Here is a 20,276-nt window from a genome sequence, read left to right on the forward strand (position 1 = left end):
AAATGATAAAAATAAAATTTATATCTATATGTTATTAATTATACTTAACCAACACACTTATATGCACATGTTATTATATTTATACACATAATTATTTTTCAGGGTATTACATATATTTTTTTAAATAACTCAAAATTACACAAGGATTTTTCTAGGATCGAATGCGATGTTGTGTACAAAAAGGTATGGGTTAAAGAGAGTTGTTATTGACACCTCAACTTTTACTTATTACACCCTAGTAAAAAAATAAAGAAAATAAGTAATGGTTGGGAATAAGTAAAAGTTGGGGTGACAATAAAAGCTCTCATATTTTTTTGCAGTATTTCTATTTTTTAGTTTTAGGATTTTGTACGAGCATAATCATAATGGTAAGCAACTACTAAAATTACTTCAACACGTGCTATGATGTTTTGTAATGTTGAAATAATAATTTGAGCTAAACCATTGCAAGTTGGGTGAATCTCCATTTCTTACATTGAATATAAAGAAATTTTGAGTTTGATATATTGTTTATTTTAATTTTCAAAACATGTTTTTCTAGTGAATTCGTCATTTTTATAATCAACAAATTCATTTAAAAAAAAATCAACGATTTTGCTATATCAAGGATGAGGGGCGGAGCTAGGTGGAGGATAATTGCCCCCCCAGAACCTTAAGACACCCCTATATTTTTAATTTATTACATGCCCCATTTGCCCCCACACCCTTACCTCCCTCCAAGTTTTGCCCCCTTCCTTTTTCAATTTTTTGTTGATGACATTGCCTCTTGACCGGGTCTTCTCATATATTAATTGAAAATGACATATCCTTTCCTTTAATTTCTAATCAAAAATTTATGAAATTCTCTTTAAAATCATTCATCTTTCAGTTCTTGAACCATACAACTAAACATAATTTGCCTTTATTACAAGAAAATCTTGGTTCCACCCCTATCAAGGATCTCGTTCGTAATTTATTAATAAATTTGTTAATTATAAAAGAGATAAATTCACTGAAAAAATATGTTTTGAGAATTAAAATGAAATAATATACTAGAACTCATAAGTTATGCACGTTTTGGTAAATATCTCTTCGAAGTTGGAAAAGTTCGAATAGTGTGTTTTAATCTTTAGTTGGGTAAGAAATTAGGGTTGTTAAAGCGTGTCATCCGCTCATTTACCATCCACGTGTAACACAACTTGTGAGTTTCTAGTTTTGTTTTTTTCTCTTTTCTTCCACAATCACAGGAGCCACAAATATAGGAGATTCAAATGGGCCCACAAGAATCTTACTTCCTCTTCCATTCTTAATTCTTATAGAGAAAAAAACACACAGAAATCTTCGAGAAAAAACCCAGAAACCTTTCGCCGCCCCAAAAATGGAAGCTTTGTGCCCTAAATCGAATCTCACTCTCTCTCATATCTCTTCGATCCATTCTAAATCCTTCAAAACCAAAAGAAGGTCTCCCGATTCGTGTCGAATCCATTGTTCTAAGCTTCGAATCAGTGAAAATTTTACAAAACCCAGCAATTCTGCTTCTTCAGAGCTTGAAAGATTCGGAAATCGGTCTAAGAAAAAGTTTCAAGGCGATTTCGATGGAGAATCTGATCAAAGTTTGGTTCGATCGATTGGGAGAAGTTTCATTGGTTTTGCTGCTGCGGCTGCTTCTGTGAGTTCCCTTCTCTGTGATTCTCCAGCTCTCGCAGAGTCCCTCACTGTAGCTTTCCCTGTTTCTCGAGCACGAGAGGTAACGGATGCCATATTTTTCCCTATTGTTTTTCGACGATTGACCAAAACGGTACTTGAAATTTTGCATAATTACCGTTCCGATTTACTATTTATTTTAATTTTGAAAATCATACTTAACCTTTTTTTGAAATTAATTTCGATAAATTCTATTGTCTCGCCAGTCTTTTTTTTAGATTAAGCATGTTTTGCATGTGGATTGGTGTGTTATAAGTATAAGTTGGTGTGTTAAAAGCAGCTCTCTTAATTTCTTTCAAATTTTACATTTTTTTATAAAGGCGGAAAATTTTCAATCATTTATTAAGATTGAAGCGGGAAATTTTTTTTATAAAATGGGATTTTTTTAAAAACTTTATTATATATGTCTGATTTACCAAAACATGCTCTAAAAATTGTGAATTTAACATTTCAGTACCTTACTCATTTTAATTTTGAAGAAGGTAAATTGCCCTTTTTTGCAATTAAAGTTTTACTAAACAGGAAAATTTTAAGTTAAATTACAAAAATACCCTTCTCAAATGTGCTGTGTAATCATTAGCACTGAGGGGGTATTTTAGTAATTTTAAACAATTATCCTATTTGGTAAAAAATTGAAGCGGGAACAAAAGTTTGTTCTATAAAATGGGATTTTTTTTAAAACTTTATTATATATGTCTGATTTACCAAAACATGCTCTAAAAATTGTGAATTTAACATTTCAGGGCCTTATTCATTTTAATTTTGAATAAAGTAAATTGCCCTTTTTGCAATTAAAGTTTTACTAAACCGGAAAATTTTAAGTTAAATTACAAAAATACCCTTCTCAAATATGCGTTTAATCATTAGCACTGAGGGGGTATTTTAGTAATTTTAAACAATTATCCTATTTGGTAAAAAATTAATTCAAAAAATGGTAATTTAGCATTTTGGAATTAAAATGAATAGTTCTGAAATGGGAATTTCACAATTTTTCTCTACTTTTTGGGTAATTTCCCCATTAAATAATATGTTTTCCATTTTATTTTTGCTATAGTAACAGTGAAGAAATTAATTTTTTGAGAGTGGTAAATTACTGTTTACGGAATTAAAATGAGTAGTTCCTGGAACAGTAATTTTGCAAATTTTCTATATTATTTTTATAAATCTTTCGTTCTCTTTCAATTGTCTAACTTCGTAACTAGTTACTAAGATTGATGGAGAGCTGAGTTTAATTTGTACGATAATTAATCCTTAGTTTAATATTGTTAGATATATCAGTATTTTATATATGTGTCATAAGGGCATATGTGTAAACCCTGGTTCATAGTGAGAGAGTCAAGTTTAACTCGTCCCACTTTCTCCATTCTTTTATTCTCTAAATCCTAATCTGATCTTCTACATTGTATCAGAGCTTCTCTAGTGATCAAATTTTGGTTCTCTCTAGCACATATATAAACTACTGATATCTAACAAATATTGATGAAAAAAAAAGAATTGTCCTTCTTATTGGGTATGCGTTGTCATTAGGTAAATACAGTTCAAAGAACTCTTGTCGAAACTTGGGGATTGGTTCGAGAAACCTTCATAGATCCAACTTTCAATCATCAAGGTAATTTGGCAATACTTAAATTTTTTTTGTTTTTGTTTTTGTTTTTTCAACTTTGAATTAAAAGATTGGTAAATCAGGAATTAGTGAAGGTTATGAGTTTTTTCTCAAAAAGATTAATTTTTTTTAAAAGTATTTTAGAGAAAAAGAAAAACGAAAAGCAAACCACCGGAACAAATGACCTTCCACAGGCAGAACCTTAAAAGGATAATTATGGGATACCCTCCAGGTTTTGGCAGAATTAGATACACTTCCCTATGTTGTCAAGCTAATCACATACCCTTGTCTTGGGTTTGGCATGAGAGACTAACATAAAATGACCAAAACACCCTATTTCAATCACAAGACGAAAACCCTTTATTTTTCCCCAAAAATCCATGGTCTTCAACCTCGAAGGAAATATATTTTTTAAGGGTAAATTTCCAGTTTGTGCATTTAATATGACGAAATTCCAATTCTGGCTCACTGTTCATTTTAATTCCCAAAATATGAAGAGCGAGATCACAGGTATTTCAAAGTGACGATTTCACTGATATTTATTTGAAAAGTGACAATCTTGCTGGTTTATAAAGTGACAATCTCGCTAAAAAGTAACGAACCTGCGAGAGCGTCACTTTTATAACCAACAATATTGTCACCTTTCGAATAAATATCAGTGATCTCACCACCTTAGTCGTCACTTTGAAATACATGTGATCTTGCTGTTCGTGTTTTGGGAATTAAAATTAACAGTGAGCCGAAATCGAAATTTCGCCAAAATTTGATCACGTTTTGGAACTTTCTCTTTTTTAAAACTTTTTTGAAGCTCTTCAAGCTTGTCTTAAGCCCATCATTGTTACCCTCTAGGCTAAAACCCCTGATTTTCTTCCCAAGTATCTAGTGTCTTCAATCTCTTTGAACACCGTATCTTCTTTTTGAGGTTTGATGGTTGGAAGAGAGAATTTTTTAGGTTGAATATGTGTAAAATATTGAACCCTAGTAGTTAAAGATGATGGGTTTTTTTTGGGGGGGAAAATCAAGGACTTTTTTTTTCTTTTTTTTTTTTGCAATGATTGAAGGTGAGGATGTTTCAGTCATTTTATATTAGTCTCTCATGGAAGACTTGAGTCAAGGGATATGTTTTCAGTTTTAGTACTTGGGTGTCTCTAATTCTCACCAAAAATCTAGAGGGCTTCTTCAAGATTTCTCAACCTTGAATAAATGATATGATTATATTACTTTTGAAAATAATAATTTCACTTATGCTGTGATTTTATAATAAGATGATGTGTAGCCACTATATTGGGGTATTGTTACATTATAATCTGTGTTCTTAGAGGCTTGAGAAGCTTACGCCTTGAGGCTCACCTCAAGACGAGGCTCATTAAAGATGCCCTGGGGCATAAGGTTGAAACCTTAAAGCAACTAAGGCTTACGCCCCAAATAACAAGGCACCTAAAAGGCATGCACTTTTTGGCCTAGGAATATGCCTCTAATTATTTTATTTTATTTTTTAAATAATGCACTTCTTCCTTATTTTTCTTATTCTTTTCTTGCTAATTTACTTCTTTATTATTTCAGTAAGATTTTGTAATTTCTTCTTCTTTTTTTTTTTTAACTTCTATTTCTTTGTTACTGCTAGTATGCAATATAATTGGAACACTTAGAACTGAATTCGTATACAAAATAGTGATATATATAAAGAAAATCGTTGAGTTGTAGTATTTAGTGTTATATAGATGAAGTTTGTGAAAAAATAATATCTAATTGTATTTTTTGTAATGAATATAAAATAATTATTTATTACATAGACTTTCAACTATTCTAAAACAAAATATTTCTATTTAGCTAAAATATAGAGTAATAATAGTTTATATTATTATTTACTGTTGTAAATTAAAACCTTGAAATTCGATTTTGTGGATTTGAAATTTATAAATATGAAATGACTATCTAATTTTGAGTTTTTAATATTATATTATTTATTTAAAAATATCTTGCATTTGAGGCTTATGCCTCAAGGCGTTGGTGAGCTGAGTGCCTTGCCTCACGCCTTAGCATTTGAAAACATTGATTATAATGGTGTAGCAATATCACAGCCAAAAATAAAAATCATGTTTTGGCAGACTGGGACTTAAAGCTTCAGCAGACAATGGTGGAAATGTTTCCATTGAGTTCGGCCGATGCAGCATATAATAAGATCAGTGGAATGCTAGCTACTCTTGGTGATCCCTTTACTCGAATTATAAGCCCAAAGGTTTATCGACGTACCCTCCTGTTTTTTGTAACTGTGTTTTGGATATATTTAGCTTGCATGATTTTCCATTGTCCTTTCCACCAAAATATTTCGAGTTCCTTAGAAATAACAATTGCCTTGATGTCCATAGCTATTCCATTTGTCTCCACTACTGTTTTTTTATGTGAATCAACTACGACTGAAAACTGCCTTTTGTTATGGTTGATGAAGATGTGCAAATGTAATTTGTCCTTTGGAATAATATGTGCTGTTTATTCCTAGTGTATTTCTTCTTACTTTTTAATTTCTTTTCAGTAGGGATGCCACAACCATGGTTCAAAATATCCGAATTAATCAGCCTATACTTATTGATATCAGCCGAGACCGATACGCAACTTTGACTCTGAAACAGTGAATGTTTTGGGTTGGTTGAGACAGTATTGGTTTTTTCTTGATTGAAACATTGCCTCGAGACGAGATTTTAAACCTTGTCATAATGGATTCCCTTTTCTTTTAATCTATAGATGTTTTCTTGCACATAGAGGGCTGGTGTGGTCAACTGGGCATCCATCTGATGGCCAAGTGGATAGTGCATTTTTCAAATTTACCCTTGCCTCTACCCAATATCATATATTTTATTGGGGAAAAAGCAAGGAAAAAAAATTCATTTCTTTATGGAATTTGATAGAGGTCTATTGTATTGAAACTTGCCATGTGGAGAGGGGCTGAGATGCTAGAACTCATTTTCCATATGTAGATCCCTGCCTTTTGAATGAAAAGGAAATCTTTTGTTACATCCCAGATTAGTCTCCCTCTTTGTTTTTACGTTCAGGTTATAATTTTAGGTTTCCAAATTTCTTTTTCAGATGTTAATTTGTTCAGTTAGATGATCTATATGATGTGTGAGATACTACAAGATATCTAACACTGGATTTGTACTTGAAGGATTATCAAAGTTTCAGAATTGGAAGTGATGGCAATTTGCAAGGGGTTGGCCTCTTTATAAATGTTGAACCAAGCTCTGGACACTTGGTTAGTGAGAATCTTTAGAATAAATTATTAAATTCTTCCTTGTAGAATATATGCAGAAATCGATTATTAAATCTGTTTCTTGATTACTAATGCAACTTAATATCCTGTTTTGTGTTCAAACATTCTATTTCAATTTTCATATCATGTAGTGCATTTCAGATTTAGTTTCAGTAACTTTATAAAAAATATTTTCCCTGGACAGTTTCAATTCCTAATGTAACAAATTGCATTGGTGGTTGTTAAAAATATGTAGAAAAAACGGTGATTACTATTTAGTCATAGCATCAGCTGGAACTATATAGTCATATTATCAGCTGGAACCATTTGTCATAAAGACCTCCAACTAGAAAATTCTTAATGTGAAGTTTTCCTTGTTACTGTGCCTGGATCAGATGTCAAATATTGCATTTGGTGTCTAAATAGAAGAAAATGTGAGAAGGATCAGGGGGAGATAATGTTTTTTTCTGCCACGGTTCCATATTAACTATCTTTTTTTATATGAGATGTCCTTCGTCTTTCTAGAAGATCTTCATTTTTTTTTGCTTTTTCTGTTATTGACTTCTTTGTCAATTTCTCAAGAAAACCAAGTTGTTGGGTTGTAACAGCCAAGATTCTGATGGATTCTGAATTTTGGACACTTGCATTTCCCTGATCTTTGTAGTTCGGGCTTTTTATTATTTCAGTAAATATCCATTATCCATGACTATATCTATGTTATTTTCTCATATTATGTTTGAAGCTAGGGTGTAATGCGATGTTATTTTGTCAATAAATCGCCATGTACATGGCTCCAATCTTTCTTGATAACATTTGCAGGTTGTTATGTCTTGCATAGAGGGAAGCCCAGCTGAACGTGCCGGTATAGTTGAAGGAGATGAGCTAATTGAGATTGATGGTAGGTTAACAAAAGATTTTCCAATCTTTCCTCATCTATAGTTTGTCAAGACAAATATGGCCTTAAATACCATTTAAACTGTCGTGATTGAATGTGCTCTGCATCCTTGTTCACTGTATTCTGTGGACTTGGGTGTTGGACATGTGTATTGGATCCATTTTGAATTGTCCAGATAGCATAGACTGTATTAGTTTTTATTGACGCTTCCACAAACTCGTTTAAATCTTGTAAATAACCATGTTCTAGTTTATAGGCATATGTAGCATTACTCATCCATTACTTGCTTCGGTTATTATTTTAATCCTGAGATCTTGAGATAGTCTACGTCTTCGATTGGTTGATAAAAAAAAGAAAAGACATGGCTTACTTGTAGAAGGGGTGAGACCCACCATAGGTGATCTTCTATGCCAAAAGCCAACCTGATGGATTACTGTAACCATCAAACCTATACTAGTCTGTTAATTAAATGCTCATGGGATTAAATGATTATAAACTTCTTCGTATCGGTTTTGAAATATTTGATTTTCATGCTATAATTGTTAATACATCTTGCCAGCGTATTTGTTTTGAAATTAATTTTGATTTCAGTTAGTTATGGTCAGTGCTGCCAGAGTTCCCTTTCCTTCAACATTTTTTTTTTCTCTCTTTTGTCGAGCATATGTAATTATGAAGTCTAGTGGTATTCTGTAATTATACTCAAAAACAGATTTGTTGCTCTCCTATGAAGCTATATAGAGTGAATATATTCGAGGTTTTAGTCTTCCTTATATAAATATTCAACCTAAGTTACGGATATTTACCTAAAGAGGCTCCAAATGATTTTTGTATTGGAAATAATGTAGTTTCTTTAGTTGCTTATTTTAATTCTATGTAAGGGCACTTATGTCTATTCACACTATGTAAGGGCATTTATGTCTATTCACATTTTAGGTTTTATATATATATCTATCAAGCTCTCATTAATAAGATTTGAGTATCACTTTCTAACATTCTTCTTGGTATCAAAGCTATAGAGGATGTCCAAAAATCTCTTTGGGTTCTTCTCTTCGATTCCTCTTGGGACCTTGAATTCATTCTCTTCTCCTCTTTCTTCTTCTCCTCCATTCCCAACATCTTTGGATCTTGAGAGACCTAATAACCTAGTCGAAGCTTCGTTAAAAGGTCTCCCTCTTTGGGGGCTTCTTTTATTTTCCTGATTCATATTCATATATCGCATGTTGCGATAGGATTCTTTTCTTAGTTTCTTCACATACTGCAATTCTGCACTGTGCATTTTTCTGCACTGTGATAGGGTCCTTTTTCTACCTTTGCTGTCCTACAAAATTTTTTGGGGACCTACAACAGCCACAGGGTGTTGTATAGATTGGAGTGGCTGTTGGGATACAGGAGAGTGACATTTCGGACTTGTGGTAACAACAAATTGTTGTTTGTGTGTCCTATAACAGCAGTAGCAACAATGTATTTTGGTTCTTTGGACCGACAGCAACAACAAAAGTGCTATGTGGGTGCCCTATGATAGCAATAGCAAACTTCTTTTTTGGACTTGCGACGATAACAGATTGCTGTTTTTGTGATCTACGACAGTAGTAGTAACAGAAATTTGGTTCTCTGGACCTTCGACAATAGTGGAAGTGTTGTGTGTGTGCCCTACGACAGTAGTAGCAACAACAAATTTTGTTTTTTGGACATGTGACAACAACATGTTGCTGTATTTGTGATCTATGACAACAGTAGCTCGTTATACAGGTGCCTGTGACAGTAATTGGGAGCTACGTGAAGCCCTGTGACCACAACCAACCTATTTGGGTGACCTATGACTGCAACACTCTTGTCCTGACCCATGACAACATACTACAGCAACAAGGAAGACTTTTTTTTGTGTGTCTAGGACACTAGCAACCTCCCTTCAAACCAAAGTTTAGATCACTTTATTCGCAGAAAAACAATGACATCGCATCAAGAAACCAATGATTCCAACATCAGTTTTGGAGCAAAGCTCTCATCCTAACGCGTTACTAGTACCTTATTAGATGATCGGAACTTTCAGTCTTGATCTCGGTTAGTTAGATTTTATTTGGGGAGTAGAGGAAAATCTATATTGCTTTTGGGCACCATTAATAAGCCACCTCTCTTACTGATCCAAAAATTGAACAATAGGAAATTGACAATTGCACTATCCTCAGATAACTTTAACTCTATAGAGCAGCGCATCTACACCATGTTCATGTATCATGAGATAGTCTCTTCGTTGTGGTCAGCCCTCAATCAGACATATGCGCATGCTCGGAATGATTCGAGGATCTACCAACTTTATCAAGATATCGCCTAGGCTACCCAAGGGACTCAAAGTGTAGCTGATTACTTTGCATTCCTTTAGTCTTGCTGGGAGGAGCTCTTTCTCTCTCTTTATGAGTCTATGTCTTAGTTGTCTGTAGAAGCAGCTAGATATGTAGTTACATGAGTTCCCAGACATTAGACATACCAGTTTCTCATGGGTTTACGTCCAGAGTTTGAGGCACTTTGGACATAGATCTTTAACACCACACCTTTACCCTCTTTAATTGAGACATTTGCAATCATTGATAGTAATGGGCATCATCGTCGTGTAGTTCCTTTTCAAACTCAGGTCCTTGGGATTATCTCTGCTCTAACTACAAATCAGATGGATCTAGTAGTCAATTCGGGATTTTCTAACTCTCGTCCTTAGGGATTTGGTAGTCAAGGTCGTGGAGGTCGTGACCGTGGTAGAGGGAGTGACCTTACTTGCAACCATTGTGGGAAGATTGGCTATAAAAAGACTTGTTGCTTTCAGCTCTATCCCCATCTGTTGCGATATTCTTCAGGACAATCTGTTACCCATACTACAGTTGTGGAGTCATCATTAGTTCCTCCTAGTGATACTCTTGTTTTCCTTGGCATTATTGATTTATAACAACTTCAAACTCAGATTGCTACTATTGTACAGGTTCAGATCCATGCTCATACTCACTCATCATCGATTGTGGCATCAATTACTATGCCCCCAAGTACATCTTCTGCATTTCATGTTACTTAGTTTGGCTCTGCTTCTCTGACTTGGGTTATTGATTCTGATGCCTCTGATCATATGATAAGTGAGTCTAGTCATTTTACTTATTCTATTTTTCCTGCTACCCATAAGGACGTTCGTCTTGCTAATGGGTCCTTACTCCTATCCACAGCAAAGGTACCATCCCTTTATCTTCTGATATTTTCTCTCTACTCTGTGCTTCATGTTCCTAATTAATCTCTTAACATTTTTTCTATGAGTAGTATTACCAAATCTCTAAACTATTCTATAACCTTTTTTCTTACTCACTGTATCTTTCAGGACTTGACTTCGAGGAAGATTTTTGGCAAGGTGTTTGAGAGATATGGGTTGGACCTGTTTGGATCCCAACCTACTGTTGTTCCTGCTTTTGTGCTTTTACTCTCTGCGAGCCATATTTTTTCTTCTCAAACTTTAGATTTATGGCATGCTCACTTAGAACATGTCAATTTTCAACACTTATGTTCTTCATTTCCTACTTTAAATTTTTTTTGTGAGGGACACAAATTTCAGTGCTTTATGTGTGTGTTTTTTAAACACAAACGTACTTATATTCCTCGCATTCATCAATTTAATTTAGTTCATTCTGATGTGTGGGGGCCTTTTCCTGTTATTGTTTTTAACGGTCATAGATATTATGTTACATTTATTGATGACTATTCTTGTTGTACTTGGGTTTATTTGATGCGTTCTCGTTCTGAGGTGCTCCACATTTTTGTTAATTTCCTTAAAATGATTCAGACCCAATACAACATCACAGTTAAATCTATTAAGTCTGATAACGGAGGGGAATACATTTATGATGGGATTTTATCCCACCTTCATGAGTGTGGTATATTTCATCAGTTGATTTGTCCCTACACTCCTGAATAGAATAGGGTGGCATAACGTAAGAATCGTCACCTCATGAATATTGTCCGTTGCCTTCTTCGAGGTATGCATATTCTCAAGTTATATTGGAATATGGCAGTCTTCACTATGACCTTTCTTCTTAACCGCGTTTCAAGGCGCACCTTGGGGGACAAGTGCCTCTTCATGTTATTTGACCTGATAACACTCTCTTCCCTATTACACCCATAGTTTTGGATGTACTTGTTTTGTTCAAGACAGGACTCTTCATCTCACGAAATTAGATGACAAAGTCATTTGTTGTGTTTTCTTGGGTTACTCATCTATGTTAAAGGGGTATCGTTGTTATGATCCTCTTTCTCATCGTGTAATTCATTCTTTGGATGTTACATTTTTAAAAAATGTTTCTTTTTTTCGTACATCATCTTTGTAGGATTCTTCATCTATAGTGCTATCTTCTCTAGTTTTTTCTCCACCTTCATCTCTTTTGTAGGATCCATCTTCATCTTTGCCACCTCTTAAGGTTTATTCTCGTCGTCTTCACCTCTCTTCGGACTTGTCAACCTTCTCTTTAGACTTAGGTATACCCTTTTCTACTCTTACACCTATACGTTTTATTTCTGACTCTCACTTGCCTATTGTACTTTGTAAAGGTAAGCGAGGGTGTGTTATTGATTATTCTATTGTTCGGTTTGTTTCCTATAAGGGACTTTTTCCTTCTTATCAAGCCTACCTTAATGTTACTAATTCTATTCGAGTTCCCCGGTCTGTATCAGAGGCTTTGCGAGATCCTAAGTGGATTGGAGTCATGATTGCTGAGATAGATGCTTTGCAGAAGAATCACACCTGGGAGCTTGTTCATCTTTCTTTTGGGGAACGGACCATTGGTTGTAAATGGGTTTTCACTGTCAAGTATCTCGTGGATGGCATTGTTGATCGATACAAGGCCCGTCTAGTCGCTAAGGGATTTACGCAGACTCTAGGAAATGATTTTTGTGCTACATTTGCTTCTATAGCTAAACTTTCTATAGTCCACCTCACCTCTTTAGATGTTTGTCATTCTTGGCCTCTTCACCAGCTTGATGTGAAGAATGTCTTTCTGAATGAGGATCTGACTGAGGTTATCTATATGGACCCCTCCTTCCGGGTTTCGTCTTCAGAGGGAGTATTCTAGGAAAGTATGTCACCATCTCAAATCTCTGTATGGTCTAAAGTAGTCTTCGTGAGCCTGGTTTCAACATTTTTCTGAGGTCATTTTATCTATGGAGTTTTGTAGATGTCATTTAGATCATACTTATTTTGTTTATCGATGAGTGGATGGCAGTTGTATTATTGTATTGGTCTATGTGGATGATATTATAATAACTGGAGATGATGTACAGTGGATTGATAGGGTTAAGATGCTATTGGGTTAGGCGTTTGAGGTTAAGGAGTTGGGTTCCCCCAAGTACTTCTTGGGGATAGAAGTAGTTCGTTCTCGTCGTGATATTTCGCTATATCAGCTCAAATATACATTGGATCTCCTTCAGGACACTAGTATGTTTGGTTGTCGTCATGCCTCCTCATATGGATTATAATCATCGTCTTCATGCCAAAGTTGGTAATTTATTATTTGATCCTTCGTTGCGAGCTTATTTAGATTAGATCTTTGCTGATGGAGTTAGGTTTTCCGGTCTCTAGCCTTTCTATTTTGTCTTGCGAGAACAAGTTTGTTATCATGCTTGCTTTTGACTCAGTCCTTCTTGAGAGAACCAAGCATATAGAGGTTGATGTTCACTTTCTCAGGGAGAAAGTTTGTTCTGGTGCTCTACAGTCAGTCTTTGTATCTTCTTTAGAACAATTTACTTATAAGCTTACGAAATCTGTTGGTCCTTCTGTCATTAACTCTCATCTTGTCAAGCTTGGCTTAGTTGATATATTTTCCCCAGCTTGAGCGGGAGTATTGGAAATAATATAGTTTCTTTAATTGTTTATTTTAATTCTATGTAAGGGCATTTATGTCTATTCACATTTTAGTTATATATATATCAAGCTCTCATTAATGAGACTTGAGAATCACTTTCTAAACTTCTTCTTTTTGTACAAATAAATACATATTTTTGCATCAAAACCATGTTATTTTTTTTATCTTTGTTTTGTTCTTTTCTTAGAATTTATTTCCAGACTGGCACCTAACTTATTTCATGAAATCTGTACAAGCCTAAGCTTGATACTAGTGGAGTTTGTCATTCATAACTGGATAAGTTAATTTTCTATGACCATCAGTGGTTCATTTAGATAGTTAACCTTGCCTATTAAACCCCTTGTTTAAATCTCTAGACCCTATTATCAATGTCTTGTAGGCTAATGCTTCAAGTGAAGATTGCAGTCATCCACACAAAAGAAAATAAAAGAAAAAGTTTTGCACAATGAAAGCTAAACAAGTCATGAAATATAAATATACAAAACTAACCATACCCATGTTAACCTTCAAATTTATTGTAAAGAGCTATGAAATGAATGTGTTGCAGACCTTTGCTGGTTTTTCCAAGGTATTGGCTGAAGTTTAAGCTAATCTAAATTCATCTTAATTATGGTGATAATTCTAGGGGAAAGGCTCGATGGTGTTGATGGAGAAGCAGCGGCACAGAAACTTCGAGGTCGTGTTGGAACGACTGTTACAGTAAAACTTTACACTGTAATTAACATTTCACTATCTTTGTGTTATAAAGTAATGGCTTCCATGGATTAGGAGTTGCTTCAATGGTAGGTGTAAATAGTTTGATACTATATCATTCGTAGGTAGCATGACTTGCAGCAATTCATGAAAATACAAATAATCCAAACTATCTTTCGGTCTCTTATGTTTCCATGGTGATAGGTTGGGTCAGATTTACCATGGGCTTTGTGGTTGCATAGCTGTCGGATAATATTTATGTTACATCCTCATATGTATGTGCTCTCTATGAAAAAGTCACAAAATAGTGTGAAATGGCTAATGCAAGCATGGTTTAAAGTTTCGTACCATCTTGGAATGTTTCGGTCAGGATATTCCGTTTCTGGCTGAGACGTGGAATGAAACATTGTCTCAAAATGTTTTGGTCTAAACAGACATATTTTCTTCTGACCGAAACCTTGCCTTAAGACAAGATTTTAAACTTTGAAAGCAAACATATATCTTTAACATAATATGATTAGAAGTTTAGAACTTCATTAATGTGTCAAAGTTGCTTTTGGCACTAGATTAAATGCATTGGTACTTGATGAGGCTATAGGGAATTTTCATGTAATAATATTAACAGAAAATTTCTTTTTCTTTTTTTTTTTCTCTTGTAAGCTTTGAATGTTTTATTGATTTTTTTCTTTATAAAGGAGTCTTTTCTTTATAGATTAAATGCATTGGTACTTGATGGGGCTATAAGGAAATTTTATGTAACAACATAAAATTCTTCTTGTTTTTTCTCTTGTAAGCTTTAAATGTTTTATTGATTGTTTTCTTTACAAAGTAGTCTGTTGGTTATTATATTGTGCTCAATTTTCAATAATTATTTTAAATGTGGTTGAATTATTTTTTATTCTTAGTTTTGGGTAACTTCTTGTGAGAAGCAACATGTGTTTTAGTGTTTTACTAGATTATGGAAGGTGTCAACTTCATAGATCAACTCATTTGTTATATTAGTTATATTTAGCCAAGTTCAACATGGAACTGATAAATATTGTTTTAAGAATTTTCTATTCATGCAAAAGTATTTCCTAATTAAATGGTCTACACTCAACAGACATATATGTATCTTCAACATGGTTATTTGTTTTACATTCAGACAAACAGCTACATGTATGTTAAACCTAGTAACCTCAGAAATCTGAACTGTTATTTGATTATTAGAAGGAACTTTACATATAGGTATGAGATAATAGAAAGGAAAAAAAATCATAAAAACATCTCTCTGGATAATAGAGTAACATTGTAAAGTTTACTTCAAAATTTATTAGCAGTATTCTTTTCTCTCTTTTGCTCAAAAGATTCAGGTGTTTCCAATGAAAATATTTCTTCTGCATTGTTTTCAAGTCATGAATTGATTCTTCTCTAACTGTGAAGATTATTATGCCAACTGAAGAATTTTCACTTAATCAGAATTGGCAAAAAAGGAAATATTAGCTAACGTACTTAAATAATTGTGCCGATAAGATAATAAAAATGCCTGGCATGGCTATTCTCAGGAGGAATGGAGATTCCTTGTTATGCAAACGAATTGTTTATAGTGCTCATTGGGGTCTAAGCTGGTGAAATCTGATGGTTGTTGCATTGAGCATTTCTCAAGTCAACTAATTAGTGTTTTGGTTTTTCCAGAGCAAAGCTTCAGGAAATGATTCTGGTTTCAGAGAGGTATATATTTGTTAACTAAGCATTGTTTTGGCTTCATTTCTAGGACTGAAATGCGAATTGTTTCATTCAGACAACATGAAGAAATAACTTTGCTACTTTCTATGAATCAACGTATTACGATGTCTAGAAAATATATGTATTTTAGATTATTTTCATGTTATATTTTTGTCCCCTCGAAAGGTTTTTTTTTTATGAATCTAATATGCAAATATCCAATTTCTACTTGAAGGTCAAACTATCTCGTGAATCTATTAAGCTTTCTCCTCTATCTAGTTCGGTCATCCTTCACAAAGCCCCAGATGGCCATCTATCTAAGACTGGATATGTGAAGCTGTCAGCCTTCTCTCAGGTGAATATTGCTAAGATTTTGTCTTGAATAACCGCATCTGTGTGCTATCAATTATATCATTTGCTTTCATGTTGGGATATTGTTTGTTACCATATTTACATGTGTGATTTTTGTTTAGTGTATATTTTCCTCCACTCTTAGGTGTGTCATATCTCAGTTATTTATATTCATAGTTCTCCCTCCCCTCCTCTCTCTCTCTCTCTCCAACAGATTGGTCTTTTGGAGTAGTTGGTTGGTTAACATGGTATCAGGGCTGTAGGTTCACATAGTATAGGTCATGGGTTTGATTCTTTCCACCCTTATGGGTGAGAGGGAGTGTTGAGTGTATATTTTCATCCTCCACTCTCGATCACGGGTGTGTCATACCCCAGTTATGCCCCGTAACCCTCCTATATTCATGGTTCTCCCCTCTCCAATAGATCAGTCTTTTGGAATAGTTGGTTGATTAACATGGTATCAGAGTGCTAGGTTCATCTAGGTCATGGGTTCGATTCTTTCTGCCCTTATGGGTGAGGGGGAGTGTAAGTGTATATTTTCCTCCTCCACTCTTGGGTCTGTCATACCCCAGTTAAGCCCTGTAACCCTCTTATATTTATAGTCTTCCCCTCTCCAAAAAATGAGTTGGTTAAACAATTTTTTCCATTTCATGTTTTTTATTTCTTGATGGCCAACATTTCTGTGTAATTTTAAATAGACTGCTGCTGATGACATGGAAAATACCATTCAAGAAATGGAGGGCCTGGGTGTGCAGTCGTATATACTGGATTTGCGTAACAACCCGGTAAGTTTTTTCTTTTTTTTGCTTACATGCAATCTTAGAAGTGTGTATGTATATTAATTTCTTCTTATTTATATATTTTCACAGGGGGGCTTAGTTAAAGCAGGTTTGGATGTTGCTCAAATATGGCTAGATGGTGATGAAACTCTTGTGAACACAATTGATCGGGATGGGAATATGTTACCCATCAGTATGGTCAATGGGCATGCTTTAACACACGATCCGCTTGTTGTTCTCGTATGTTTTATTTTAAATTCTATTGATATCTAACATAGATTTTTTTCTTTTTTTAAATAAAATTAAAAAAATATCTAGCTTAGGCTGGAAATGTCAATTCTAACTGTAATTTCTGGGTAAACTAGACCACTGATGTATTATTTCTTACTACAATCTTGTGAGAAAAGCCTAAACCAATTCCATCATACCAAATGCATATACACACATATGTAAATTTATATACATGTCAATTATGAAAGCATCTAAAACTGACTACATCTAGTGTTTTATTGTAAAAAAACTATTAACAAATTCCTTTGTTTTTATTCCACTATGGAAAATTTTATTTATTATGGTCTATTTCCTAAATGCATCTCATCTTTTATTGAAGTTTCTTAACACGATGTTCTTCATTCTACCTTCACTGTATATCCAAAAAGTCATGATTTTTCTAACTAGCATCTTTGCTGTTGCGGGTTCACAAGAATTGCGGTGCTTGTTCCTTCATTATTTTAGCATATGATCCTGCGGCTCAAGCCATGTTCTTTTATCTATATTGGCTACCTTGAAGAAAATTATCAATTACAAGATTTCCATGTTGATAGTTTTTTGGGTAATTGCCAATGAATGTAAAGTCAAACTGATCTCCATATAATAATTTTACTGAAATAGGATCCGAAGATTTTGTGTAACAGGTCGACTTATCCCGTAAAAGTTATGAGCACTAAAATCTTCTCTCATTTAAAACAGGTGAATGAAGGAAGTGCAAGTGCTAGTGAGATTTTGGCGGGAGCGTTGCATGACAATGTCCGAGCTATTCTTGTTGGACACAAAACTTTTGGGAAAGGAAAGATTCAGGTATATATTCTAGCTCATTACAGTCCAAGAACTTAATGTTTTCTACTTCATATGGGGATATAACAAGTTTATTCAATGAATAAGCTTATCGCAGATAAAATTTCTACACAATAGTAAGTACACCTCTGGTTACAACTAACAAGCTCTCATGTTGAGGTTTCCTGATTATAGTGTTTCTTCGGAGTAGAATAATGAACTCAAGATCCTGATAGAAAGAGAGTTGCCATTGGCACTCCAACTGTTACTTATTACACACCCCAATTAAAAATAAAGAAAATAAGTGAATGGTTGAGAATAAGTAAGAAAGTTGGGGTGCCAATAGAAGTTCTCTCGTTTTTTGTAATGCTTTTTTTTTAATTGGGGTGTAATTAGTAAAAGTTGGGGAGCCAATAGAAGTTCTCTTTTTTTTTTTTTTTTTTTTTTATAATGTTGAGATTATAAATTTAGCCAAACCTTGGTAATGTTTGAAGAGTGTTTTAATCTCTAATTGGGGGGTGATACAATTTAAGAAAGTGGGGTGTAATAAGTAAAATTTGGGGTGCCAATAGCTGCTCTTGATAAAATATTGTTTCTTTCCTCGACTAAAACTGACATTTTTGAGTGCAACTTGTTGGGTATTGGAGCTCAAGTTCAAACTTGCTATAACTGTGTCATTTCATTTGCCTGAGATGTTAGTTTTGACACCTAAGCTAGCCAATACTGCAAGTTAGAGACCTGAGCCGTTTGGTTTCGGGGCTTTGATTGCATTCTTTGTACACTAGTCTTCAATTTATTTATTGCTTTATTTTGGTTGACAGAGTGTTACCGAGTTGCATGATGGATCAGCTCTGTTCATCACGGTTGCAAAATACGTATCACCAGCACTTCATGACATTGATCAGGTTGGCATTACACCTGATGTGCAATGCACGACAGATGTACTGACTTCACCCAAAGAATCCTTCCTGAAAGAAAAGAGCACTTCTTCGTCTCTCGAGGTGGATTCTTGTATCATGGTAGCAGTGCATGAGTTGGAAAATCAGGAATCCAAGGGATCTGCCTCATGAAAGAAGAGAATAGGAATTCTTTCAAAATTCTTCATGTAAGTCATTAGATTTATGATTATATGTCTGTGTACACTATTCATGTAAGGACAAGTATGGTAATGGATGTATACTTGTATGTAATACGCACAAAAATGTTAATGTCTTGATACCCAAAATCTTTGGGACAAGGATTTGTTGTTGTCATTGCTGTAAGGTCTTGATAGCCAATCAAAAATCCTAGTAGACCACATACGTATCTTTACTATTGTAGTGTGAGAAGGCGGGGCAGAAGTGGTTAGACCCCAAAATTTGAGTAGTCATAAATGTCCCCGTTTTTATATTTAAATTTAATATAACCAGGATCATTTTTGTCAAAAACCAAAAAAATTGCAATCTCATGGCCGTTATTTTTCAAAATTATAAAAATATCTTTTTTTTTTAAATTATAAAATCTGTACTATTATGAGAGAAGAAGTGGTTCGACACCAAAATTTGGACTCTCATTAGTGCCTCACGTTTACATTTACATTTGAACTTAATATAATCAGGTTTATTTTGGTCAAAAACATAGAAAATTGCAATCTCATAGTCCTGCAGTTGGTTTTCAAAATTATAAAAGTATCATTTTTTCTATTATATAGTCTTCAAAAAGGGAAATTTCTCAAATAATTACACATTTTTGTTTATTTTGAAAGTGTTACAACTGTTGATAAAGTTATCATATAATGTTGATAGTTATAGAATGTTTTGTCAACATTATCAGATAGTTTTGTCAAAACATGTAACACATTCAAGTTTTGATATTTTCAAAATTATTTGAGAAATTTTCACTTTAAAAATAATTTTTTAAGTAAAAATAAGCCTTTCTAATACAGAGGCGCTTGCACCTGCCAACCTTCTAGTATTCATAGAGAGAGGAAGAATATTTGAAGTCATTGGATCTGAGAAATTTTGTTTCATGGGTTTCAAACCCACCCATGGGATTACACTAAGAGTCTTAAGTTGAAAAATGCTCATATTTGGTGTAGGAGATGTTTTTGTGTCACCCACTCGTCAATATTTTTGTAGCACTTTATTCTTTGATCCTTGAACTGTGTTGCAATAAATGATGACTTTGATTATCTTCTCCGGTGAACCTTCTATTCTGCTTGTCTTCTTCGGTGAATCTTCTATTATGATCTTCTTCTCCATTAATCTTCACCTGAAAAGGTATCGATGTAGTACCAGCCTGAACAAGTCCGAGAGCTCAATCAAATCCAGTGATAAGGATCAAATCGAGGGATTTTTGATTAATCAAATGCGACTCACTTAAGTAGATTAAACTAATCAAAGCAAAA

General features: G+C 34.1%; 1 protein-coding gene across 1 annotated transcript; it reads left to right on the forward strand.

The window, feature by feature from the left end:
• Positions 1 to 1,285: 1,285 nt before the first annotated feature.
• Positions 1,286 to 19,143, forward strand: LOC147400502 (Peptidase S41 family protein). The gene is made up of 12 exons (XM_086446202.1): positions 1,286 to 1,726; positions 3,211 to 3,292; positions 5,395 to 5,525; positions 6,450 to 6,536; positions 7,353 to 7,431; positions 13,936 to 14,024; positions 15,678 to 15,713; positions 15,943 to 16,062; positions 16,757 to 16,843; positions 16,928 to 17,077; positions 17,807 to 17,914; positions 18,712 to 19,143. The coding sequence occupies exons 1-12, from the start codon at positions 1,358 to 1,360 to the stop codon at positions 18,958 to 18,960; spliced, it is 1,587 nt and encodes a 528-aa protein (XP_086302328.1). The 5' UTR covers positions 1,286 to 1,357; the 3' UTR covers positions 18,961 to 19,143.
• Positions 19,144 to 20,276: the final 1,133 nt, after the last annotated feature.

The sequence above is a fragment of the Akebia trifoliata genome, chromosome 6 (genome assembly GCF_017979445.1).
Source record: "Akebia trifoliata isolate Shusen 1 chromosome 6, ASM1797944v1, whole genome shotgun sequence".
Taxonomy (NCBI): Eukaryota; Viridiplantae; Streptophyta; class Magnoliopsida; order Ranunculales; family Lardizabalaceae; genus Akebia; species Akebia trifoliata.